This window comes from Rana temporaria (genome assembly GCF_905171775.1).
Source record: "Rana temporaria chromosome 2 unlocalized genomic scaffold, aRanTem1.1 chr2h, whole genome shotgun sequence".
NCBI classification, from domain to species: domain Eukaryota; kingdom Metazoa; phylum Chordata; class Amphibia; order Anura; family Ranidae; genus Rana; species Rana temporaria.
In genome coordinates this window covers 510,488-537,500 of record NW_024404413.1, presented here as the reverse complement: position 1 = coordinate 537,500, position 27,013 = coordinate 510,488, and the positions used below count along the sequence as shown (strand labels likewise).

The window sequence follows — 27,013 nt, the reverse complement described above, 5'->3', positions numbered from 1 at the left end:
AGGAATCACGATCTGTTGGAAACACAGATAGAAACACAATTATCCCCTTGATCGCCCCCTAGTGCTAACCCCTTCAATCCCCCCCCCCCCCCCCCCCCGGTTCGGTTCGTGCACCAGAACATGCGAATAGGTAAAAAATTTGTTCGGAGACGCGAACACCGTTAAAGTCTATGGGACACGAACGTGGAAAATCAAAAGTGATAATTTTAAAGGCTAATATGCAAGTTATTGTCATAAAAAGTGTTTGGGGACCCGGGTCCTGTCCCAGGGGACATGTATCAATGCAACAAAAAAGTTTTAAAAACTGAATTTTTTTTGGGGGGGCAGTGATTTTAATAATACTTAAGGTGAAAGAAAAAATTAAATATTCCTTTAAATTTCATACCAGGGGGGTGTTTATAGTATGCCTGCAAAGTGGTGCATGTTTCCCGTGTTTAGAACAGTCCCTGCACAAAATGTAATTTCTAAAGAGAAAAAAAAGTAATTTAAAACTCCAAAAATTGTCGGCTCCCGGCAATACAGATCAAAATCATTGAAAAAACCGCCAGGGGTTTCCGGAACCAAAAAAAAAAACGTGGGGGTCCCCCCCCAAATTCCATATCAGGCCCTTCAGGTCTGGTATGGATATTAAGGAGAACCACAGAACCCCAAAAAAAAGCATGGGGGTCCCCCCCCAAATTCCATATCAGGCCCTTCAGGTCTGGTATGGATATTGAGGGTAACCCTGCACCAAATTAAAAAAAAATGTGCCCCCCCCCCCCAAAAAAAATCCATACCAGACCCTTATCTGAGCACGCAACCTGGCAGGCCGCAGGAAAAGAGCCGTACCAGGCCACATGCCCTCAACATGGGGAGGATGTCCCCATGTTGATGGGGACAAGGGCCTGATCCCCACAACCCTTGTCTGGTGGTTGTGGGGGGGTCTGCGGGCGGGGGGGCGCTTATCGAAATTTGGAAGTCCCCGTTAACAAAGGGGACCCCCAGATTCCGGCCCCCCCCCCTATGGGAATTGGTAACGGGCTACGTTCTACCTCTACCATTTCACAAAGAAAGTATAACAAATTGTAAAATAACACACAGACGCAGTTGGGATAAGTCCTTTAATAAAAATAAATAAAAAAACAGTCTGTCCAGCGTCGTTCTCTATGTCCCACGGTGACCCGATGTCCGGCAATGCTGCTGTCTCCACTTCACACGAAACCCCCATGATGTACGAGGGGGCGGGGTCACCCGTCACATCATAGGGTAAGCCCCGGCTTTCCCCGGCACGCGGGGAATACTCAATTACGTCGGCGGGTGACCCCCACCCTGTGACGTCACGGGGGTTTCGCGTGGAGTGGAGACTGCAGCAGTCCATTTTTTTTTTTTTTTGGTGCAGGGTTCCCCTTAAAATCCATACCAGACCTGAAGGGTCTGGTGTGGATTTTCGGGGGGGCCCCCACGCCATTTTGTTTTTTAAATTTGGTGCATTATTAAATTCACTGCTCCCGAAAAAACTGGAGTTTTAAAACATTTTTTGCATTGATACATGTCCCCTGGGGCAGGACCCGGGTCCCCAAACACTCCCCTGGGGCAGGACCCGGGTCCCCAAACACTCCCCTGGGGCAGGACCCGGATCCCCAAACACTCCCCTGGGGCAGGACCCGGGTCCCCAAACACTCCCCTGGGGCAGGACCCGGGTCCCCAAACACTCCCCTGGGGCAGGACCCGGGTCCCCAAACACTCCCCTGGGGCAGGACCCGGATCCCCAAACACTCCCCTGGGACAGGACCCGGGTCCCCAAACACTCCCCTGGGACAGGACCCGGGTCCCCAAACACTCCCCTGGGACAGGACCCGGGTCCCCAAACACTCCCCTGGGACAGGACCCGGGTCCCCAAACACTCCCCTGGGACAGGACCCGGGTCCCCAAACACTCCCCTGGGACAGGACCCGGGTCCCCAAACACTTCCCTGGGACAGGACCCGGGTCCCCAAACACTTCCCTGGGACAGGACCCGGGTCCCCAAACACTCCCCTGGGACAGGACCCGGGTCCCCAAACACTCCCCTGGGACAGGACCCGGATCCCCAAACACTCCCCTGGGGCAGGACCCGGGTCCCCAAACACTCCCCTGGGGCAGGATCCGGGTCCCCAAACACTCCCCTGGGACAGGACCCGGATCCCCAAACACTCCCCTGGGGCAGGACCCGGGTCCCCAAACACTCCCCTGGGGCAGGATCCGGGTCCCCGTTTTTCTCGTTTTCTCTCACATCAGCCTGTAGAAAGTTGTCAGTTGTCAGCGGCGACGGCGGGTTAAATGAGGTCCCGTGTTATAAGCACACACCTAGATGCATAGAGCGCTGCGCTGTTGTGTACAAATTGCTGCTGGTGGTACCGGAGCTGTGTGACGAGGGGGGCGCCTACTACGCCTGTCAGAGTAACTTGTTCTTTTCATCTGTTCTAGAACTCGGCGAAATCTTCTTCTGAGGACGGGCAGAAAGGTGAGAGATCGTCTTTGTTTTATGGGGATAATTCTATGGGGGTGGTTCAGAAAGTCGTCTGAGGCCCGAGGCGGTCATAAGGTCCTAATGTCATGCTGTGTACAGCTGGAGAGCTTCTGTACCCTGCATCACGCACCCTGTGCCCTGCACCTTATCACCAGCACCCTGTGCCCTGCACCTTACCACCAGCACACTGTGCCCTGCACCTTACCACCAGCACACTGTGCCCTGCACCTTACCACCGGCACACTGTGCCCTGCACCTTACCACCGGCACCCTGTGCCCTGCACCTTACCACCGGCACCCTGTGCCCTGCACCTTACCACCGGCACCCTGTGCCCTGCACCTTACCACCGGCACCCTGTGCCCTGCACCTTACCACCGGCCCCCTGTGCCCTGCACCTTGCCACCAGCCCCCTGTGCCCTGCACCTTGCCACCAGCGCCCTGCACCTTGCCACCAGCGCCCTGCACCTTGCCACCAGCGCCCTGCACCTTGCCACCAGCGCCCTGCACCTTGCCACCAGCGCCCTGCACCTTGCCACCAGCGCCCTGCACCTTACCACCAGCGCCCTGCACCTTGCCACCAGCGCCCTGCACCTTGCCACCAGCGCCCTGCACCTTGCCACCAGCGCCCTGCACCTTGCCACCAGCGCCCTGCACCTTACCACCAGCGCCCTGCACCTTACCACCAGCGCCCTGCACCTTGCCACCAGCACCCTGTGCCCTGCACCTTGCCACCAGTACCCTGCACCTTACCACCGGCACCCTGTGCCCTGCACCTTACCACCAGCACCCTGTGCCCTGCACCTTACCACCAGCACCCTGTGCCCTGCACCTTACCACCAGTACCCTGCACCTTACCACCAGCACCCTGTACCATGCACCCTGCATCCTAAACCCTGTACCCTGCACATTACCACCAGCACTTTGTACCCTGCACCTTACCACCAGCACCCTGCATCCTAAACCCTGTACCCTACACCTTACCAAAAGCACCCTGTACCTTAAACCCTGTACCCTGCCCCTTGCCACCAGCACCCTATGCTCTATACCATGCACCCTGCATCCTAAACCCTGTAACCTGCACCTTGCCACAGCACCCTGTACCATGCACCCTGCACCTTAAATCCTGTACGTTGCCACAGTGCCCTGTACCCTGTACCATGCATCCTAAACCCTGTACCCTGCACCTTACCACCAGCACCCTGCACCTTAAACCCTTCCCGCCGAGCGTATGCATATATGCGTCCTCGGCTTTTGGGGGTTATACCGGGATGATGCCCTCAGCTGCATTATCGTTTTTTAGAGCGGGCAATCAGCTTTCCAGGGATAACAACCGATGGGTCTAAAAACCCCATCGGTTGTTATTTTGAGGGGACGGCAAATTTACACTGTTATACAAGCTGCACACTCACTACACAACATTGTAGATACAAAGTGTCATTTCTTCAGTGTTGTCACATGAAAAGATACAAGAAATGTGACTGAGGGGTGTACTTACTTTTGCGAGATACTGTAAGCCCTGCTGTCTAAGTCTATGGAGCACATGGGGGTCGGGAGTGCGTAGACCACTCTTCTCCCCATTGCCAGCGGCTGGCTATGGTGGATGTAAACAGAAGAGGAGGAGCTAAGATTTCCGCCGGGGACCCAGGAAGAGGAGGATCAGGGGCCACTCTATGCAAGTAAGTATTGCATGTTTGTTATTTTAATTTAATTTTGCCTTTTTAGTAACACTTTAACATCTGTCCGTTCACTTTCACTAAACATCAGGAATTCCATACAGCGACTCTTCTGTCTCCCCCAGATGTCGCAGTAAAAAGGCGCTTCAAGCGCGAAGGTCAAGGCAGCACGCTGGGCACCCTGGAGAGGGGCAAGGCTCTGGGCAAGCGGGCCAGGCTGCTGTTGCGGCAGCGGGCGCAGAAAACGGAGCGCAGCCATTCCTGCGCGGAGTGCGGCAAGAGCTTCCTGAATAAGAGGACGCTGCGCACCCACCAGCGGGTGCACACGGACGAGCGCTCCTACATCTGTAACGTGTGCGGGAAGAGCTTCCGGAGGCACACCTCGCTGCTCATCCACGAGCGCATTCACACCGGGGAACGGCCGTACCAGTGCGCCCAGTGCGGGAAGAGCTTCGTACAGCGCCAGCACCTCACCACCCACCTGAAGACCCACACCGGGGAGAAGCCTTTTCAGTGTGCGCAGTGCGGGAAGGGATTCCGCTGGCGTTCCGAGTTACTGAAACATCAAAAGGTGCATGAAGAGGTGAGTTCCCGCCCCTGACCCCGCCCACCCCTGTTCTGTCTGATAGCCGCGCAGTGTGTGAAAGATTAGATCAATCTAAATGTGTATAGTGAACCATTTAAAACACATTGGGGTAGATTCAGAGAGCAATTACACCTGCGTATCCATAGATACGCCGCGTAATTGCTAAGTTGCGCCGGCGTATCTTCTTTCTGTATTCAGAAAGCTAGATACGCCGACATTAGCCTAAGATACGACTGGCATAAGTCTCTTCCGCCGTCGTAGCTTAGGGTGCATTCTGACGCTGGCCGCTAGGTGGCGCTCCCATAGTTGTCAGCGTAGAGTATGCAAATTACATACTTACGCCGATTCACGAACGTACGTGCGCCCGGCGGTAGTTTTTTACGTCGTTTGCGTAAGTCGTTTTCGTCGTAACGTTGCTCCTGCTATTAGGAGGCGCAGCCAATGTTAAGTATGGACGTCGTCCCCGCGTCGCGATTTGAAAATTTTACGTTGTTTGCGTAAGTCGTCCGTGAATGGCGCTGGACGCCATTTACGTTCACGTCGAAACCAAAGACGTCCTTGCGACGTCATTTACCGCAATGCATGTCGGGAAATTTTAGGGACGGCGCATGCGCAGTACGTTCGGTGCGGGAACGCGCCTAATTTAAATGATCCACGCCCCCTACCGGATCATTTGAATTACGCGCGCTTACGCCGGCCCCTTTTACGCTACGCCGCCGCAAATTACGGAGCAAGTGCTTTCTGAATACAGCACTTGCTCCTGTAAGTTGCGGAGGCGTAGCGTAAATACACTACGCTGCGCCGCCGTAACTTTAGGCGGAGATACCTGAATCTACCCCACTGGCCCGGATACGGTTGTAGGCCGTGAGCCGTCGTATCTTAGGGAGTAAATTTGGCGTGATTCTGAGCATGCGCGCGCGTATCTTTGAGCGGGCGTAGCGCATCGCATATGCGCTACGCCGACGTAACGTAGAGAGGCAAGAACAGTATTCACAAAGCACTCGCTCCCAACGTTGCGCCGGCGTAACGTAAATTGTCCGGCGTAAGCCCGCCTAATTCAAAGCAGGAAGGAAGTGGGCGTGATCCATTAAAATGAAGCTGTGACCCCATGCAAATGAAGGACCGAACAAACGGCGCATGCTCAGAATCGCGTCGAATTTACTCCCTAAGATACGACAGGTCAATGCCGACGACGTGAACGTAACCTACGCCCAGCCCCATTCACGTACGACTTACGTAAACGACGTAAAATACGACGGCTGTTCCCTGGTCCATATCCTAACATGACTTACACCTGCTTTTTGTGGAATAACTTTACGCCAGATGTACGCCTTACGTAAACGGCGTAGATTACAGCGACGGGCGTAAGTACGTTCGTGAATCGGCGTATCTCGCTCGTTTACATATTCGACTCGTAAATCCATGGAAGCGCCCCTTGCGGCCAGCGTAAATATGCGCCCAAGATACGACGGCGTAAGGAGACTTACGTCGGTCGTAGCAAGTTCAAATTCAGGCGTATCTTGTACTGTGAATTAGGCGCAGAGATACGACGGCGCATCCTAGAACTCAACAGATACGTCGGCGTAAGTTCTCTCTAAATCTGGCCCATAAAGTCCATCATAAAATAATATAATCCATAGCGTGCCCATTAGTGCCTCCTCATCAGTGCTGTCAGTGCCAGCCTCATTAGTGCCGGCCTCATCAGTTCCCATTAGTGCCTCCTCGTTGGTGCCCGCCTCATTAGTGCCCGCCTCATCAGTTCCCATTAGTGCCTCCTCGTTGGTGCCCGCCTCATTAGTGCCCGCCTCATCAGTTCCCATTAGTGCCTCCTCGTTGGTGCCCGCCTCATTAGTGCCCGCCTCATCAGTTCCCATTAGTGCCTCCTCATCAGTGCCGTCAGTGCCTGCCTCGTTGGTGCCGCCTCATCAGTGCTCATTAGTGCCATCTCAGTGCCCATCAGTGAAGGACAAAAAAAAATGTATAAAGGAATTGAAGGCAAAGAAAATGAAAAATTCAAAAATGTCGGTCTTTTTTTTATTTTTATTTTGTTTAGCAAAAAATAGAAACCCCCAGAGATGATCAAATACCACCAAAAGAAATCTCTACTTGTGGGTGAAAAATTATAAAAAAATGTCCTATGAATACCGTGTCACATGACCGCGCAATTGTCATTCAAACTGAAAGCTGAGGATTGTCCTGGGGGGGGGGGGAGTGCTCGGTATTGGAGGGGTTAAGAGAAGGTCCGTTACGGCAACCAAAGTATTTTTCTTGTATGTCCTGTATAGTCGGTGTGCAAATCCACAGGAATGACGCTGATAATGAGTTCTCTCTCCCCTCCCCCTCCAGTCTCTGCTCTCCAAGACGGATGTCGGCTGTAAGATGGAGAAGGAGAATTTCTTTGGTGAGTTTTCTTGTTCTGTCATCTGATTGTCAGAGGGAGTTCCTGTCTGTGCCCCCTCCCCCTCTGTGCACTTTTATAGGGGTGGGGGAGGGGGGGGAGAATTATCCCGAGGCCCAAAACAAGCATGTCTGCCAATAATAAGCATTCGAAATGCTGTGGGCGGAGCCGACGCTGAAACTTCCTTTTTTATGTACAAATTCTGAATTTTCTATTATGTATCCCTTTTTATATCAATCATTCCCCCCCCTCCTTATACTTACCTGAGCCCCATCTAGATCCAGCGCTACATTATCTAGTGAAGTGACTGGCCTCAGGTGATACACATAAACAAATTTCCCCTACATAAGTTGAACCTGTTTATTCACACCTTCTTTCCCCTACAGCCGTTCAAAGTGCAGCATTTACACAGAACCTTTCAGCTTTGCAGGGGGGGCGGAGAGCTGCAGCTACATCAGTGAGGAGAGTTCTGAGAGCTGATTGGAGGGGAATGGACAGGTCCCTCCCCCTCTGCACGGCACGGGTCCCTCCCCCCTTTGCACGGCACGGGTCCCTCCCCCCTTTGCACGGGTCCCTCCCCCCTTTGCACGGGTCCCTCCCCCCTTTGCACGGGTCCCCCCCCCCCCCCCTCTGCACAGGTCCCTCCCCCCTCGGCACAGGCACGGGTCCCCCTTCCTCCCCCCTCGGCACAGGCACGGGTCCCCCTTCCTCCCCCCTCGGCACAGCCACGGGTCCCCCTTCCTCCCCCCTCGGCACAGCCACGGGTCCTTTTCTATTGAGGGTCACCCGTTTCCACCCCTCTTTGTGTCTAATATGCTCCTGGTACTGCTTTTGACTTTGGCAAATTAGGAATAAGGTGGGGGGGGGGGGGGGGGGTCATAGGATTGTATTGTTTGTGATTGGTCTAAATCAGGGGTCTTCAAACTACGCCCCTCCAGTTGTTCAGGAACTACAATTCCCATCATGCCCAGTCATGTCTGTGAATGTCAGTGTGTTACAACGCCTCATGGTATGTGTAGTTCTACAACAGCTGGAGGGCCGTAGTTTGAAGATCCCTGGATTCTCCTGTAGGGGGCGGTATAACCCAACGATTTCTGAATTCCCATGTCTTTCTATGAACGCCAAGGCATACAATTTTACAGTATATGGTCTCATTGCTGACTAATGGAGCGATGTTTGTGACGCCGTTTTTATTTTGTGTCCGCAGAGGACGATTGGAAAGCCATCAATGGTGGTCAGAGCGCACACCGGGAAGCCAACGGGGTTGGGAACGCCACGGATAAGAACCCGAGTGGCGACCCCGAGAGCTCCTTCCCGTGTACTCAGTGTGAGAAGACCTTCCTTCACAGTCAGGACCTGGTGAGACATCAGCGCAGCCACCTCGGGGAGCGACCCTACGTGTGCAACCAGTGCGGGAAGTGCTTCCGCCGCAACACCTCCCTGCTCATCCACGAGCGCATTCACACCGGGGAACGGCCGTACCAGTGCGCCCAGTGCGGGAAGAGCTTCGTACAGCGCCAGCACCTCACCACCCACCTGAAGACCCACACCGGGGAGAAACCCTTCCCGTGTACGCTCTGCGGGAAGAGCTATCGCTGGAGGTCCGAGCTGCTCAAACACCAGAGAGTGCACAGTGCTGGAGAGGTAAAGGGCGGGTCTAAACTCTATGGTTACTGTGCATGTGACGAGCTGTGTAATGCCCCCCTTCCCCCTCCACACCAACCCATAGCACCCACTACTTACTCCTTTCAGGGCTTTTCCTAAAAGTGACCCCATCATCAAACATTTTGTATTAAAGGAGAAGTTCATCTTTAACCACTTCCGTACCTGCCCATTGTCACACAGAGGGGATCTCCCATCCCGGGTGGACGTCCTATGACATCCTGGGCTTTGTGAGGGGATCTCCCATCCTGGGTGGACGTCATATGAGGCTTTGTGAGGGGATAGGAGGAAGACATGGCAGCACGGAGGGGACACGGGAGCAGGGAGGGGGACACGGCAGCGCAGAGGGGGGACACGGAGGGAGCAGGCAGCGCGGAGGGGGGACATGCAGGGAGACGGCAGCACGAAGGGAGACACGGAGATAGACGGCAGCACGGAGGGAGACACAGAGATAGACGGCAGCACGAAGGGAGACACGGCAGCACGGAGGGGGACACGGAGGAAGACACGGCAGCACGGAGGGGGGGACACGGCAGCACGGAGGGGGGGACACGGCATCACGGAGGGGGGGACACGGAGAGAGACGGCAGCACGGAGGGGGACACGGAGGAAGACACGGCAGCACGGGGGAAGACACGGTAGCACAGAGGGGGACATGGAGGAAGACACGGTAGCACAGAGGGGGACACACGGAGGAAGACACGGTAGCACAGAGGGGGACACGGAGGGGGGGATACGGCAGCATGGAGGGGGGATACGGCAGCACGGAGGGGGGACACGGCAGCACGGAGGGAGACGGCAGCGCGGAGTGGGGACACGGAGGGAGACGGCAGCGCGGAGTGGGGACAGGGTGGGAGACGGCAGCGCGGAGTGGGGACAGGGTGGGAGACGGCAGCGCGGAGTGGGGACAGGGTGGGAGACGGCAGCGCGAAGGGGAAGACGGAAGCACGGAGGGAGACTGCAGCAGAATGGAGGGGGGCTGGGGGAGGATACGAGGACAGTCGGCGTTGATCGGTGCTTGTAACTCGCCCATCGCACCGATCACCCTGACTGTCCAGGTATCGGGTGAAGCATCGGAGCATTTGCCCGGGTACAAGTACTCGGGCGAATGCTCGGTATCGGGACAACCCTAATCTTTTTATTGAAAGTACTGGAAGTGGTCGCACTGTTGTGAATTTGGGAGAGCGGGGGTGGGGTGGGGGGGGATGCATGTCCCAATATAGTGACCTTATTGTTGCAGCAGTTGTCATTCTGTGCCCTGTCACCATGAATTTCCATCTCTATTTTAGGCGCCGGTGTCGTTTGATGACGTGGCGGTCTGTTTCTCAGACGAGTGGAAGGATCTGGAGGAATGGCAGAAGGAGCTGTACCGGAATATGCTGAAGGACAGCGCCGACTCCCTCATATCACTGGGTAAGGCCCCTTTTCACACTTTTGTCTTGCGACTCGCATGAATGTGTGGAGTTCTGTCATCTAATGGTATGGAGCCGAGTGGGGGTTTCATCATTCCCTCACTCGACTTCATGCCTTGGAGGGGAAAGGACCCGATTGTCTCCACCACTATCCACGGCTCCTGTAAGCGGTGGAGATGATCGTGGGGGGGGGCACCTCTCCTGCCGCCGATTAAAAGTTATCGTGCCGCGAATCCGCCTGCCGTTTTTAAAATAAATAAATACCGGGGTTATGGCATCTAACAACAAAGTACCGACGTATAAGGACGGCGGGCGGTCTGGAAGTGGTTAATCCCTGGGCTGCCCAAATGCTGACATGTATGCAGTGGCGTCACCAGGGTTGGTGTCACCTGGTGCGGAAAAAATTGGTGTCACCCCCCCCCCCTGTCCACCAACTATAGCCCCCCCTCAGTACAGACCCACCACCACCTACTACAGTCCCCCCTCAGTACAGACCCACCACCACCTACTACAGACCCCCCTCAGTACAGACCCACCACCACCTACTATAGTCCCCCCTCAGTACAGACCCACCACCACCTACTACAGTCCCCCCTCAGTACAGACCCACCACCACCTACTACAGTCCCCCCTCAGTACAGACCCACCACCACCTACTACAGTCCCCCCTCAGTACAGACCCACCACCACCTACTACAGTCCCCCCTCAGTACAGACCCACCACCACCTACTACAGACCCCCCTCAGTACAGACCCACCACCACCTACTACAGACCCCCCTCAGTACAGACCCACCACCACCTACTACAGTCCCCCCTCAGTACAGACCCACCACCACCAACTACAGACCCCCCTCAGTACAGACCCACCACCACCTACTACAGACCCCCCTCAGTACAGACCCACCACCACCTACTACAGTCCCCCCTCAGTACAGACCCACCACCACCTACTACAGACCCCCCTCAGTACAGACCCACCACCACCTACTACAGACCCCCCTCAGTACAGACCCACCACCACCTACTACAGACCCCCCTCAGTACAGACCCACCACCACCTACTACAGTCCCCCCTCAGTACAGACCCACCACCACCTACTACAGACCCCCCTCAGTACAGACCCACCACCACCTACTATAGTCCCCCCTCTGTACAGACCCACCACCACCTACTATAGTCCCCCCTCAGTACAGACCCACCACCACCTACTACAGTCCCCCCTCAGTACAGACCCACCACCACCTACTACAGTCCCCCCTCAGTACAGACCCACCACCACCTACTACAGACCCCCCTCAGTACAGACCCACCACCACCAACTATAGTCCCCCTTCAGTACAGACCCACCACCACCTACTATAGTCCCCCCTCAGTACAGACCCACCACCACCAACTATATTCCCCCCTCAGTACAGACCCACCACCACCAACTATAGTCCCCCCTCAGTACAGACCCACCACCACCTACTATAGCCCCCCCTCAGTACAGACCCACCACCACCTACTATAGTCCCCCCTCAGTACAGACCCACCACCACCTACTACAGTCCCCCCTCAGTACAGACCCACCACCACCTACTACAGACCCCCCTCAGTACAGACCCACCACCACCTACTATAGTCCCCCCTCAGTACAGACCCACCACCACCTACTACAGTCCCCCCTCAGTACAGACCCACCACCACCTACTACAGACCCCCCTCAGTACAGACCCACCACCACCTACTATAGTCCCCCCTCAGTACAGACCCACCACCACCAACTACAGACCCCCCTCAGTACAGACCCACCACCACCTACTACAGACCCCCCTCAGTACAGACCCACCACCACCTACTACAGACCCCCCTCAGTACAGACCCACCACCACCTACTACAGTCCCCCCTCAGTACAGACCCACCACCACCTACTACAGACCCCCCTCAGTACAGACCCACCACCACCTACTATAGTCCCCCCTCAGTACAGACTCACCACCACCTACTACAGTCCCCCCTCAGTACAGACCCACCACCACCTACTACAGACCCTCCTCAGTACAGACCCACCACCACCTACTACAGTCCCCCCTCAGTACAGACCCACCACCACCTACTACAGTCCCCCCTCAGTACAGACCCACCACCACCTACTACAGTCCCCCCTCAGTACAGACCCACCACCACCTACTACAGTCCCCCCTCAGTACAGACCCACCACCACCTACTACAGACCCCCCTCAGTACAGACCCACCACCACCTACTACAGACCCCCCTCAGTACAGACCCACCACCACCTACTACAGTCCCCCCTCAGTACAGACCCACCACCACCAACTACAGACCCCCCTCAGTACAGACCCACCACCACCTACTACAGACCCCCCTCAGTACAGACCCACCACCACCTACTACAGTCCCCCCTCAGTACAGACCCACCACCACCTACTACAGACCCCCCTCAGTACAGACCCACCACCACCTACTACAGACCCCCCTCAGTACAGACCCACCACCACCTACTACAGACCCCCCTCAGTACAGACCCACCACCACCTACTACAGTCCCCCCTCAGTACAGACCCACCACCACCTACTACAGACCCCCCTCAGTACAGACCCACCACCACCTACTACAGTCCCCCCTCAGTACAGACCCACCACCACCTACTATAGTCCCCCCTCAGTACAGACCCACCACCACCTACTACAGTCCCCCCTCAGTACAGACCCACCACCACCTACTACAGTCCCCCCTCAGTACAGACCCACCACCACCTACTACAGACCCCCCTCAGTACAGACCCACCACCACCAACTATAGTCCCCCTTCAGTACAGACCCACCACCACCTACTATAGTCCCCCCTCAGTACAGACCCACCACCACCTACTACAGACCCCCCTCAGTACAGACCCACCACCACCAACTATATTCCCCCCTCAGTACAGACCCACCACCACCAACTATAGTCCCCCCTCAGTACAGACCCACCACCACCAACTATAGTCCCCCCCCTCAGTACAGACCCACCACCACCAACTATATTCCCCCCTCAGTACAGACCCACCACCACCAACTATAGTCCCCCCTCAGTACAGACCCACCACCACCAACTATATTCCCCCCTCAGTACAGACCCACCACCACCAACTATATTCCCCCCTCAGTACAGACCCACCACCACCAACTATAGTCCCCCCTCAGTACAGACCCTCCACCACCAACTATATTCCCCCCTCAGTACAGACCCACCACCACCAACTATAGTCCCCCCCTCAGTACAGACCCACCACCACCTACTACAGTCCCCCCTCAGTACAGACCCACCACCACCTACTACAGACCCCCCTCAGTACAGACCCACCACCACCTACTATAGTCCCCCCTCAGTACAGACCCACCACCACCTACTACAGACCCCCCTCAGTACAGACCCACCACCACCTACTACAGACCCCCCTCAGTACAGACCCACCACCACCTACTATAGTCCCCCCTCAGTACAGACCCTCCACCACCTACTACAGACCCCCCTCAGTACAGACCCACCACCACCTACTATAGTCCCCCCTCAGTACAGACCCACCACCACCAACTACAGACCCCCCTCAGTACAGACCCACCACCACCTACTATAGTCCCCCCTCAGTACAGACCCACCACCACCAACTATAGTCCCCCCTCAGTACAGACCCACCACCACCAACTATAGTCCCCTCCTCAGTACAGACCCACCACCACCAACTATAGTCCCCCCTCAGTACAGACCCACCACCACCTACTATAGTCCCCCCTCAGTACAGACCCACCACCACCTACTATAGTCCCCCCTCAGTACAGACCCACCACCACCTACTACAGACCCCCCTCAGTACAGACCCACCACCACCTACTATAGTCCCCCCTCAGTACAGACCCACCACCACCTACTATAGTCCCCCCTCAGTACAGACCCACCACCACCTACTATAGTCCCCCCTCAGTACAGACCCACCACCACCTACTACAGACCCCCCTCAGTACAGACCCACCACCACCAACTATAGTCCCCCTCTCAGTACAGACCCTCCACCACCAACTATATTCCCCCCTCAGTACAGACCCACCACCACCAACTATAGTCCCCCCTCAGTACAGACCCACCACCACCAACTATAGTCCCCCCCCTCAGTACAGACCCACCACCACCAACTATAGTCCCCCCTCAGTACAGACCCACCACCACCAACTACAGACCCCCCTCAGTACAGACCCACCACCACCAACTATAGTCCCCCCTCAGTACAGACCCACCACCACCTACTACAGACCCCCCTCAGTACAGACCCACCACCACCTACTAAAGTCCCCCCTCAGTACAGACCCACCACCACCAACTACAGACCCCCCTCAGTACAGACCCACCACCACCAACTACAGACCCCCCTCAGTACAGACCCACCACCACCAACTACAGACCCCCCTCAGTACAGACCCACCACCACCAACTATAGTCCCCCCTCAGTACAGACCCACCACCACCAACTATAGTCCCCCCTCAGTACAGACCCACCACCACCAACTATAGTCCCCCCTCAGTACAGACCCACCACCACCTACTATAGTCCCCCCTCAGTACAGACCCACCACCACCAACTATAGTCCCCCCTCAGTACAGACCCACCACCACCTACTATAGTCCCCCCCTCAGTACAGACCCACCACCACCTACTATAGTCCCCCCTCAGTACAGACCCACCACCACCAACTACAGACCCCCCTCCTGCAGTATAGATCCCCATCACTAAGTATAGACCACCCCCTGTTAGTATAGACCACCCCCTGTTAGTATAGACCACCCCCCGTCAGTATAGACCACCCCCCGTCAGTATAGACCACCCCCCGTCAGTATAGACCACCCCCCGTCAGTATAGACCACCCCCCGTCAGTATAGACCACCCCCGTCAGTATAGACCACCCTCCGTCAGTATAGACCACCCTCACTAAGCACTGACCCCCTCCCTCAGTACAGACACGCCCATCAGTGTAGAATCCCCCCTCTTAGTGCAGACACCCCCCATGAGTATAGACACCCCTTTAGTTCAGACCCCCATCAGTATAGACATTCCCCCCTTAGTTCAGACCCCCATCAGTATAGACACCCCCCTTAGTTCAGACCCGTCCATTGGTATAGACCACCCCCCTTAGTACAGACCACCATCGGTATAGACCACCCCCCCTTAGTTCAGACCCCCATCGGTATAGACACCCCCCTTAGTACAGACCCCCTCCATCAGTATAGACACCCCCCTTAGTACAGACCCCCCTCAGTACAGATCCCCCCCATCAGTATAGACACCTCCTGTAGTACAGATCCCCCCCATTAGTACAGACCCCCATCAGTATAGATACCCTCTTTAGTTAAGACCCCCCATCAGTATATACACCCCCTTAGTACAGATCCCCCCCATCAGTATAGACACCCCTATTGGTACAGAATCCCCCCTTAGTACAGACCCCCGCAAAATAGACACCCCACATCAACATAGGCACCCCGTCCCCACACATGTCCATCTAGAGTGTAAATACCGTACAGACCTCAGAAAACAGCGCGGACGTGTACACACAGCGGTGTGTGTCCCTCAGGCTCCTCCTCCTCACTGGATGTAAACAGAGAGGAGGCGGCGGCCGCTTCAGTCCGCTCCGTTGACATAGCGCGGTGCAGGTTAATGTAGGGCTGTGGCGGTGTTAGCTGCAGCTGCCGCTATCCACGGATGTCACCCCTCTGGCGGGTGTCACCCGGGTGCTGCGCGCACCCACCTAGCAACGCCTCTGCATGTATGACTGTAGGTGGGTCTGGATTTAAAGCTCTGAAAGCTCTGAGTATCTATCTGATTCTGTTTCTTCTCTTTACCCAGCAGGTGAAGTGTGGATTAATAAGAACGGGAAGGAAATGGCTCCAGAGAGGCCCCCCGGAGAGCTGGCGCTTTCCACGGACTCTAAGGATCACATTCCTCTTGGCGGCGAGTTGAATCATGCCGGTGTTCCGCTAGAATCCAGAGACTTCCCCGGGCAGAGTGTTCTGGGGGCGGAGCCTCACACTTCCACCGACCCTCTCCGCGGCTTCCGGCACAGCCTGCCCTTCTTGGACCACCGCAGAGCCCCTCGGGAGAAGCTCTTCTCCTGTAACGAGTGCGAGAAGCGATTCGCACGAAGCTCAGACTTGCTGAAACATCAACGCAGCCACCAGGCCGGTGAGAAGCCTAACCTGTGCAACGAATGCGGCAAAGTCTTCCGTCGCCGAACGGCCTTAATCATCCACAAGCGCATTCATACGGGGGAGCGGCCTTACAAGTGCAAACAGTGCGGCAAATGCTTTGTTCAGCGGCAGCACCTCACCACCCACGTCAAGACGCACACGGGGGAGCGGCCTTACCCGTGCAACGAGTGCGGCAAGAGTTACCGCTGGAGGTCCGAGCTCCTCAAACACCAGAAGGTCCACGCTGATGTGCTGGGGCCGTCCGTGGTGTATACGCAAGGATGAGGTGTGACGTGCCGATATGAAGGGAGATGGACCATAGTGGGAGACGTCTGTGTATTGTGCTCACCCACGGCTACACTAGAGGAGGGCCCCAGACACTGCATGGGCACTTCAGTGGGAAGAACGGTCACCTCAGTCTGACCATTTCTGGTCAGGTCTGGTTTTTAATTGTTATTACTTGAGGGAACATAACGGGCAAGACAGCACATCGACCATCCCAGGAGATGGGAACACAAGGCTAAATGCACGGACTGTAGTACATTGAGTGTGATAATGGGCTATGGGTTGGGTTTGGCGTGAGGACAATCTCTATTACGTTTTCAGATGATTGGCTCTCTTGCCAAATCCTGACTATGTGCTGACTTTGTGTCATGGGCAGATAATATCTGTGTCTACGTTGTGATCCATGAGCCTGTGCTGGGGATGACGTGAGCAACACCCCAAGAAAGAAGCGATCGCTGCCCCTGGAGTGTACCCAGTGTGTGAGGAATACTCTGAGAAGGAAGCTCTCGCTGCCCCTGGATTGTACCCAGTGTGTGAGGAACACCTCAAGAAGGAAGCTCTCACTGCCCCTGGAGTGCACCCAGTGTGTGAGGAACACCCCAAGAAAGAAGCTCTCGCTGCCCCTGGAGTGTACCCAGTGTGTGAGGAACACCCCAAGAAGGAAGCTCTCGCTGCCCCTGGAGTGTACCTAGTGTGTGAGGAACACCCCAAGAAGGAAGCGCTCGCTGCCCCTCGAGTGTACCCAGTGTATGAGGAACACCCCAAGAAGGAAGCACTCGCTGCCCCTGGAGTGTACCCAGTGTGTGAGGAACACTCTGAGAAGGAAGCTCTCGCTGCCCCTGGAGTGTACCTAGTGTGTGAGCAACACCTCAAGAAGGAAGCACTCGCTGCCCCTGGAGTGTACCCAGTGTGTGAGCAACACCCCGAAAAGGAAACGCTCTCTGCCCCTGGAGTGTACCCAGTTTGTGAGCAACACCCCCGAGAAGAAAGCGCTCGCTGCCCCTGGAATGGACCCAATGTGTGAGCAACGCTCTAAGAAGTAAGCGCTCGCTGCCCCTGGAATGGACCCAATGTGTGAGCAACGCTCGAAGAAGGAAGCGCTCGCTCGCCCCTGGAATGGACCCACACTTCTCTGGCCTCTAATGTTGAGGTCGCATATCTGGCACATTTTATGCATTCGGACTGCTGCTCCCGACTTCTCCCTGGGTCTGCAATTTGGGCGTCTGATGGACCCTCCTGTTATCCTGCATTGGTGCTGTTACCCCCCCCCCCCCCCCCCTCCTTGAGCAAACCAGTGCTCTGGCTTGTGAATTGTCAGGACGTGTCCATCTGTCTATCGGGTGCAATAGGAGGTCACCACGGTGTGGTTCACAGATTCCCCCCCCCCCCCCCAATAGCCTGGTGTGCGTGTCTATCTCCATAGAGAGATTCGTGGTATGTGCATAGGGGGCGCTAGATCTCAAATTGCCGATGTCCAGTGCTAGTGTCTGTCTCCTTCATCAAGCTGGACTTCTTTGAGGTTGTCCCCATACATCCAGCCACCCCCAAATACAAGAAGGGGTTCTGGAATGAATGCAGATATGTAGAAAGGTGTGACATCAGTGGTAATTCACAGTTCACACACTGCCCCCCTTCATCTGGGCTTAAGTATGAAACTTCAACCTAGCCTGAGGGTCCTTGTGAATAAAACATCCAACCGCCACACACCAGCTTAGCCCGTGTCTGTAGTAGAAAACGGCTCCATCCAGTTCACATTGCCCCGCCCCCCCGCTCACTGACGCATTTCGTCTTCCATGATTAAGTCCTTTAGGTGGGGCAAAACACATGGGACGGACGTAGCCTGGATGAAGTCGGGCTGGAGCGCCTCCTTAATACAGACACTGGCTGAGTTGGATGGGGGTTTTTTTTCCACTGAGAATTGCAGACAATTTGGATGAGCGCTCTCTTCCGCCTGCACCCAAATAGGAGGTTTTTTTTTGTGTTTTAATAGTTGCTATTAAAAAAGACAGTACACAAGTTATTAGGACCCAGTTATTAGATCCAAATATAATTGCTTAAATGTTTTTGGGCACAGGAATTGTTGAAGTTTTATAATAATTCAAGCCCTGATGAAGGGGGAGTGTATGAACTCTTGATACGCGTTGACTCATTCTATTGATGATTCCATAAAGGATCACCATTGGTGGTGTGCCCTTACAGTATATCTATTTCCAGAGAGGCTGCAACCTGTAATCACCTATACTCACCCCCTGGGATAACTTTTGTATATAGTTTTTATTGCCTGTTTTATCATCTTTGTGTCATTAGACTGAAAGGTTTTTAATCGTGTCCATAAAGGTCAATCTAAAGCTGGGTTTCTTAACTAGGCTCCCTCCAGGGGTTCCTGGGGTTCCTCCAGAGGTTGCTAGGGGTTCCTCCAGAGGTTGCTAGGGGTTCTTCCAGAGGTTGCTAGGGGTTCTTCCAGAGGTTGGTAGGGGTTCCTCCAGAGGTTGGTAGGGGTTCCTCCAGAGGTTGGTAGGGGTTCCTCCAGAGGTTGGTAGGGGTTCCTCCAGAGGTTGCTAGGGGTTCCTCAAGCAATGAACAATTTATGCGTCTCAGAAGTTCCCACTGACACCATTCATCATTTTAGCTATCTGTAGGGGGGGGAAGGGTTGTCCATTAAGGTCAATCTAAAGCTGGGTTTCTCAACTAAGGTTCCTCTAGAGGTTTCTAGGGGTTCCTAGGGTTCCTCCAGAGCTTTGCTAGGGGTTCCTCCAGAGCTTTGCTAGGGGTTCCCCCAGAGCTTTGCTAGGGGTTCCTCCAGAGCTTTGCTAGGGGTTCCTCCAGAGGTTGCTAGGGGTTCCTCTAGAGCAGTGGTTCTCAACCTTCGAGTGCCGTGACCCCTTGATAAAATTTTCCAAGTTGTGGGGACCCCTAACAGTAACATTTTTGTAGCCTGGGTTGTCGGCACCCAAGGCAAGACAAGTAATTTGCACCCCTAACCCACGGATACTTGGCGCTCCCTCAGTCCCTTCCACTCGTACAGTATTAAAACCCCTTATGGTACTCACTGTGTCTCCGAAGCAGACACCTATGCCAAAATCAGGAGATAGGGTCTCCTCCAGCCCCTCCCACTTCACATTCCTCACCAGCCAGCTGACATCTAGTCTCTGCCCCCCATCCATGCCGTGAACTGATTTGGCGGCTGCAAAGAGGCTGAGTGGGCCACCGCAAGCTCCAGGGACAGCCCTGCTGGGTAGCCATGAAAAGGCTGGGAGAGCGGTGCGGGATTCAGGAACAGCCCAGGATTTGGTGACCCCTGGCAAATTGTCATTCGACCCCCAAGGGGGTCCCGACCCCCAGGTTGAGAACCACTGCTCTAGAGGTTGCTAGGGGTTCCTTAAGCAATGAACAATTTATGCCTCTCAGAAGTTCCCACTGACACCATTCATCATTTTAGCTATCTGTAGGGTGGGGGGGGGGGGGAGTTGTCCCTCAAGGTCAATCTAAAGCTGGGTTTCTTAACTAAGGTTCCTCTAGAGCAGTGTTTCTCAATTCCAGTCCTCAGGCCCCCCCAACAGGTCAGGTTTTCAGGATTTCCATTATTTTGCACAGGTGATTTGATCAGTTTCACTGCCTTAGTAATCACCACAGCCTTTTCATCTGAGGGAAATCCTGAAAACCTGACCTGTTGGGGGGGCCTGAGGACTGGAATTGAGAAACACTGCTCTAGAGGTTGCTAGGGGTTCCTCCAGAGGTTGCTAGGGGTTCCTCCAGAGGTTGCTAGGGGTTCCTCTAGAGGTTATTGGGGTTCCTCCAGAGGTTGCTAGGGGTTCTTAGGGTTCCTCCAGAGGTTGCTAGGGGTTCCTCTAGAGGTTGCTAGGGGTTTCTTAAAGCGGGGGTTCACCCTATGAACGGAATTTTTTTTTTTTTTTCTACTACCATAAAATCAGGCATTGTAGCGCGAGCTACAGTATGCCTGTCCCGATTTTTTTACCCCCGTACTCACCTTGTAATCGTTCATCGAAGATACCGGGGAATGGGCGTGCCTATGGAGACGGAGGATGATTGACGGCCGGCTCTGGCGCGTCACGCTTCTCCGGAATAGCCGAAATAGGCTTGGCTCTTCACGGCGCCTGCGCATAGCCTGTGCGCAGGCGCCGTGAAGAGCCGAGACCTACTCCGGCTGTCTTCGGGGAGAGTGACGTGCCAGGGCCGGCCGTCAATCATCCTCCCTCTCCATAGGCACGCCCATTCCCCGCGGGAGCCGAAATCTACGATGTCCGATTACAAGGTGAGTCCGGGGTTAAGAAAATCGGGACAGGCATACTGTAGCTCGCGCTACAATGCCTGTCTCGATGGTAAAATCATGTGGGTGAGGGTGAACTACCGCTTTAAGCATTGAACAATTTATGCCTCTCAGAAGTTCCCACTGACACCATTGATCTTTTTAGCCATCTGTAAGGTGAAGGGGTTAATGCTTTCCAATGACAGTAAGTGTAAGGAACATTCTTCCTACTGACCATCACACTAATGTATCATGAGTTGTAGGTATTGTACGTTTTTAGTAGGGTTTTCCTGAGTCCAGAAAGCCATTTCAAAGGTTCCTTTGTGTTGAAATGGTCGATGAAAGTCTGAGCTAAAGGAAATCCTGTCTCGCCTATGAGGAGGCTAAAGCCCTAAGGCTGGCAATTTGATTGGGCGATCAAACCTGCAATTGCAGTTGAAGACCTCCAAAAGTGGCCGATTTGATCAGCGGTGGTTTTTATTGGCTCACAGTGCAGGTAGATTGCTTGGTTTGTGGGGGATTACTTGAAGTGGTGGGTGGAAAGTGGTGGAAAAAAAGTGAAAATTGCCACGTTATAGAGGCAGCTTTAGGCTTGAGCTGTTAGTATGACGCCAGGTATTTATATAGCAGCAGAGTTCATGGAGTCCTTAACATGCTTTACATTCACATTAGTCCCTGCCCTCAAGGAGCTTGCAATCTAAGGCCCTGGTGCCCAACCTGCAGCCCGAAGGTCACATGTGGCCCTTTGGTATATGATGTGCGGCCCTCGGACTTCAGCAGTGGAAACATTGATTAGGGGAATCCCTTTGATCTCTACTAGCTTCAGGTAACATGTTTCCAAGTTTGATATTGTCTTCCCCAGCAGACAAGGTATCCTGTCCTCACTCTCTGACCCTCATCTCCTCTAGTTCTGAAGTCTCGGACAGTCCTCTCATACATTACATATATTGAACATTATGTGCGGCCCTTGGGTATTGTCAGGGGCAGCTTTTGAGGCCCCCTTTAGCTCAAAAGTTAAGCTTCTGTCCCCACCCTGCATGCATGGTTAGATATAATAGCTGCATGTCTTTGGAGGTTGGGAGGAGAATGGAGTAACCAGAGGAAACCCACACAAACTCTGTGCAGGTAGTGCCCTGGTCAGTATGCTGCATGGTGGAAGTGCCGTACTGTGAACCCAGGACAGACTAATGATTCACCCCTATGGGCCTGTGTATGACACCCTGGGCTCACAGTGATGCAGGGCGTCCGCAGCATGCACGGTAGCTCACCCATACCTCTATGGCTCTTACACTGCACCTTGACATGCAACGGTGGGGAATGCACCTAAGCTCTGACTTGGGAGAAAGGTCACATGTTGCATGCCTTGGGCTTGGTGACACTTGGGGAGTGCAGAGAAGGATATGACCCAACATTTTGTGGACACCTGACCCTCACACTTGCGTGAGCTCATTGGACCTACCATTCCAAAAGCACATGGTGGAGTTCGGGTCTCTCCAGGGAAGCGTTTTGTTAAAAACTACAACTCTCAAAGACAATGTAGACAATCGAGCGCTTTCAGCCTTGTAACAGTTTGGTGAAGACCCTTTTCTGTTCCAGCATGACTTTGCCCCCCCCCCCCCCCGTGTACAAAGCCAGTTCCACAAAGGCATGGTTGTGACCAGGTTGATATGGAGGAACTTGAGTGGCCTTCAGAGTCCTGACCTCAACCCTACTGAACACCTTTGGGATGAATCGCCATGCTAATCCATAGCCAGGTCTTCTCATCCAATATCAGTATCTGACCTTACAAATGCCTTTTTGGATGAGGGGGTTCTAGCCTTCCACTGCAGTACCAACTTTGTGGTAATAATATTGAGAAGGTCCTTTTCAGTTCCAGCATTTTGTGCCCCTGTGTATAAAATCAGCTATGTATAGACATGGTGTGACCAGTTTGTGCAGGACACTCAAACTCTGACCTCAGCCCTACCAATCACCTTTGGCCCTTTCAACCCATCCCCATGTGAGTCAGGCTCTTGTGATAACCGTTTAGTGAAGACCCTTTTCAGTTCCATCATGACTGTGCCCCTGTGTACAAAGACAGCTTTGTATAGACATGGTTTGTGCAGGACACTTGAGGTCCTCCACACCAGCGCTCTGACCTCAACCCTATCGAGCTCCTTGGGGATGAGTTGGAATGGCCATTGTGAGTCAGGTCTTCTCATCCAACATCAGTACCTGACCTCACAAATGCTTCTTTTGATGAGGGGTTCTAGCCTTCCCCTGCACTTTCACCTTCGTGGTAACAATTTTGAGACAACCCTTTTCAGTTCCACCATGATTGTGCCTCTGTGTAAAAAGCCAGCTCCATATAGACTTGGTGTGGAGGAACTCGAGTGTCCTCATCCCTACTGAGCACATTTGGGATGAATTGGAACACCATTGACGAGTCAGGGCTGCTCATCCAACATCAGTACCTGACGGGCCCGGATTCGCCATCGGGCAAACCGGGCATTTGCCCAGTGGACTGCAAGTCTTAGCGGGGCACAAGGCTCTTTGAGCCCGCGCCGCTCATCCAGCCTCTCCGCGGCTGCCCGGGGGGGGGGGGTAAACATAGAGGGGGAGGAGCCTGTATAGGCAGTGGAGGCGGCTGCATCTAAAACATAATTCTCTCCATCTCCCTTCTGCAGTATCGGAATGCCTGCGAGAGGTAGAGGAAAAGCAGGCATTCCGAGACTGCGTGAGGAAGATGGAGAGAATGATTGTTCTATATGCAGCTGCCCCCACTACTCCGCCCAGTGCTCTCTGCCTCCCCCCGCCCAGTGCTCTCTGCCTCCCCCCGCCCAGTGCTCTCTGCCTCCCCCCGCCCAGTGCTCTCTGCCTCCCCCCGCCCAGTGCTCTCTGCCTCCCCCGCCCAGTGCTCTCTGCCTCCCCCCGCCCAGTGCTCTCCGCCTCCCCATGCTATCTGCTGGCCCCCAGTGCTCTCCACCTCCCCCCATGCGCTCTGCCACCCCAAGTGTTCACCTCCCCCTTTGCTCTCCGCCGCCCTCCCTTTGCTCTCCACCCCCCCCAAGCTTTCCGCCTCCCTCTCTGTGCTCTCCACCTTTCCCCATGCTCTCCTGCGCTCTCTCTATCCACCTTCCCCATGCTCTCCACCTCCCCCCATGCTCTCCCTCTCCACCTCCCCCCATGCTCTCCCTCTCCACCTCCCCCCATGCTCTCCCTCTCCACCTCCCCCCATGCTCTCCCTCTCCACCTTCCCCATGCTCTCTGCTGCCCCCTGTGCTCTCCTCTTCCTCCCTGTGTTCTCTGCCTCTCCTCTGTGCTCTCGCCCCACCCCATGTTCTCAAGGTTCTTCCCTGTGCTCTCCATCCCCACATTCTCTTTCCTAGTTCCATCCCACCTCTGCTGGGTTTCCCCCTCTTCTCTGTCAGGGTGGAGAGTGGGGAAGGGGCCGGTTAGCATGTCATGGGCTACTCAATCCAAAATTCTTGGCCCTATTTTTTTGTCCCAGTCTGGGCCTGGTACCTGACCTTACTAATGGCTCAAATTCCCACAGACACCCTCCAAAATCTTGTGAAAAGCCTTCTCGGAAAAGTGACCAAGAGGCCAATATAGAAAAAAAGTGGACAACTCCAATGGCTTGGGGAAGGGGGGGCAACTTTGTAATGGCATAGATGTCCAACGAGCTCATATTAGTGTGATGGGTGGAGGAACTAGAGTGTACTGCACAGAGCCCTGATCTTAACCCTACTGACCACCTTTATTGGAACATTGATTGTGAGCCAGGTTTTCTCATCCAACATCAGCACCTGACCTCACAAATGCTTCTTTGGATGAGGGGTTCTAGCCTTCCCCTGCACTTCCAATTTTGAGAAGACCCGTTTTAGTTCCATCATGACTGTACCTCTGTGTATAAAGCCAGCTCCATATAGACACAGTGTGGCCAGTTTGGTGTGGAGGATCTTGAGTGCCTTCCGTAGAGCTCATCCCTACTGAACACCTTTGGGATGAATTGGAACACCATTGACGAGTCAGGGCTGCTCATCCAACATCAGTACCTGACCTTACTAAGGACACAAATTCCCAGACACCCTCCAAAATGGAAATGGTAACCAAAAGGCCAATATAGCAAAAAAAAAGTGGACAACTCCAATGGCTTGAGGAAGGGGGGGCAACTTTGTAATGGCCATGGTTTTGGCATTGATGTCCCAACAATCTCTTTTAAGTGTGATGGGTAGAGGAACTCGAGTGGACGGCACAGAGCCCTGACCTCAACCCTACTGACCACCTTTTTAAAATGTTAATTTTGTGATCCGGGTCTTTTCATCCAACATCCGTACCTGAAGTCACAGGTGGACACACATTCTCCAACCTCTTGTGGAAATCCTCCCAGAAGAGTTGGAGGCTTTAATAGCCACAGAGGAGTAAACTCAATATTAATGTCCCTGGATTTGAGAAGCCCAATAAGCTAATATACCGTATATACTCGAGTATAAACCAACCCGAATATAAGCCGAGACACCTAATTTTACCACAAAAAAAAAATGGGAAAACTTCTTGATTAGAGCAGGGGTCTCCAAACTTTCTAAATGGGGGCCAGTTTACTGTCCCTTAGACTTTGGGTTGGCCAGACTGGCCATTTTGAGTAGAAAAGGTCCCAACGTCAGTGAGAAGAATTGTGCTCCATCATTGGTGTCATTGGGTGATATTGTGCTCCTTTGTTGGAGGGAGGAGTTGTGCCCCATCATTGATTTCAGTTGGGGGAACTGTGCCTCATTGTTGGTATCAGTGGATGACATGGTGCCCCAAGGGCCTGATAAAAGCAAGCAAAGGGCCACATCTGGCCCCCGGGCCGCAGTTTGGAGACCACTGGACTAGAGTATAAGCCTAGGGTGTCCATCTGCATGCCTCACTGTGTCCATGACTAGCTTTGAAAAATCGGTGCTCCCTGACCATAGGTCCCCCAGACAACAAACTTTGCACACTTGTGAAGGACGAGTGGGGTTATATGTGTGCCAAGTTCCGGGTCCAGGGGACCTACGTCCGGCCAGTACCAGGTCCCCAAACTTAACAGAGAAATTACTATTTAACATGGGAGTCTATGGAAGGGGTGCCTGGCCGTAGGTCTCCCAGACAACAAACTTTGCACTCTTGTAAAGGAAGAGTGGAGCTATATGTGTGCCAAGGTTGGGGTCCAGGGGACCTACGGCCGGCCAGTACCGGGTCCCCAAAGTCCGGGGGATCAGGTGCAACCAGGTGACTCGAGTATAAGCCGAGGGTGGCATTTTCAGCACAAAAAATTTTGCTGAAAAACTCGGCTTATACTCGAGTATATACGGTAGGTATGCTGGTCAGGTGTCAATATCATCTCGGACTTATCCATAATGCCTGGTAGTCAGGGCCAGGATTGGACTACAAAGTTTGGCTCTTTGTCCACGTCCCGTGTCTCAGTGGGTGGTGAATGCAGATTGCTGCCTCTCTGGTTTGTCGGCAGGTACACAGCAATGTTTCTCAAGTACCCCCCCAACAGGTCATGCCTTCAGGATTTCCCTCAGATGGAAACGGCTGTGGTGATTACTAAGGCAGTGAAACTGATCAAAAGCCTGAAAACATGACCTGTTTGGGGGGTACTTGAAGACTGGAGTTGGTCCATACTGTATGTCCTGTCACACGGGAAGGATTGTTGTGTCCTACTAATAATTAGGAACAAATGCCCTCTCTGCCTACCCCGATCTCACCCCATTTTAAAGGACCTTCAAATTTTACCAACATCTTAATGGAAGTCGTCTTTTGTTCTGTCTGTGAATTGTCTGTAAACTGATCTGTGCTGTACTGGTTGGTGGTCCCGGCTTTTATTTCCGTATGAAGAGTCCTCTGACTGATGTATGATGAACGTTGGACGATTGATGGCCGCTGTGTTGTGTGGTAACCTGTAGTGATCCTGACATTTTAAACCTTTTACCACTAAAGGATTGGAAGGATTTGCCCCCTTAATGACCGGGACACTTTTTCGGTATGGCACTGCAACGCTTTAACTG

At 54.0% G+C, this 27,013-nt stretch overlaps 1 protein-coding gene across 2 annotated transcripts in view; it reads left to right on the top strand.

The window, feature by feature from the left end:
• LOC120921598 (zinc finger protein 420-like) overlaps positions 1–18,008 on the top strand; it is a 52,258-nt gene extending 34,250 nt beyond the window's left edge. The window contains exons 7-12 of one of the 2 annotated variants that reach the window (XM_040334105.1): positions 2,445–2,481; positions 4,287–4,744; positions 7,094–7,148; positions 8,353–8,789; positions 10,097–10,220; positions 16,107–18,008. In XM_040334105.1, the coding sequence (XP_040190039.1) occupies positions 2,445–2,481; positions 4,287–4,744; positions 7,094–7,148; positions 8,353–8,789; positions 10,097–10,220; positions 16,107–16,729 (1,734 nt within the window). In that variant the 3' untranslated portion in view covers positions 16,730–18,008. Of the gene's footprint in view, positions 1–2,444; positions 2,482–4,286; positions 4,745–7,093; positions 7,149–8,352; positions 8,790–10,096; positions 10,221–16,103 lie in introns of both variants that reach the window. The other variant, XM_040334104.1, reaches the window with a different exon arrangement.
• Positions 18,009–27,013: the final 9,005 nt, after the last annotated feature.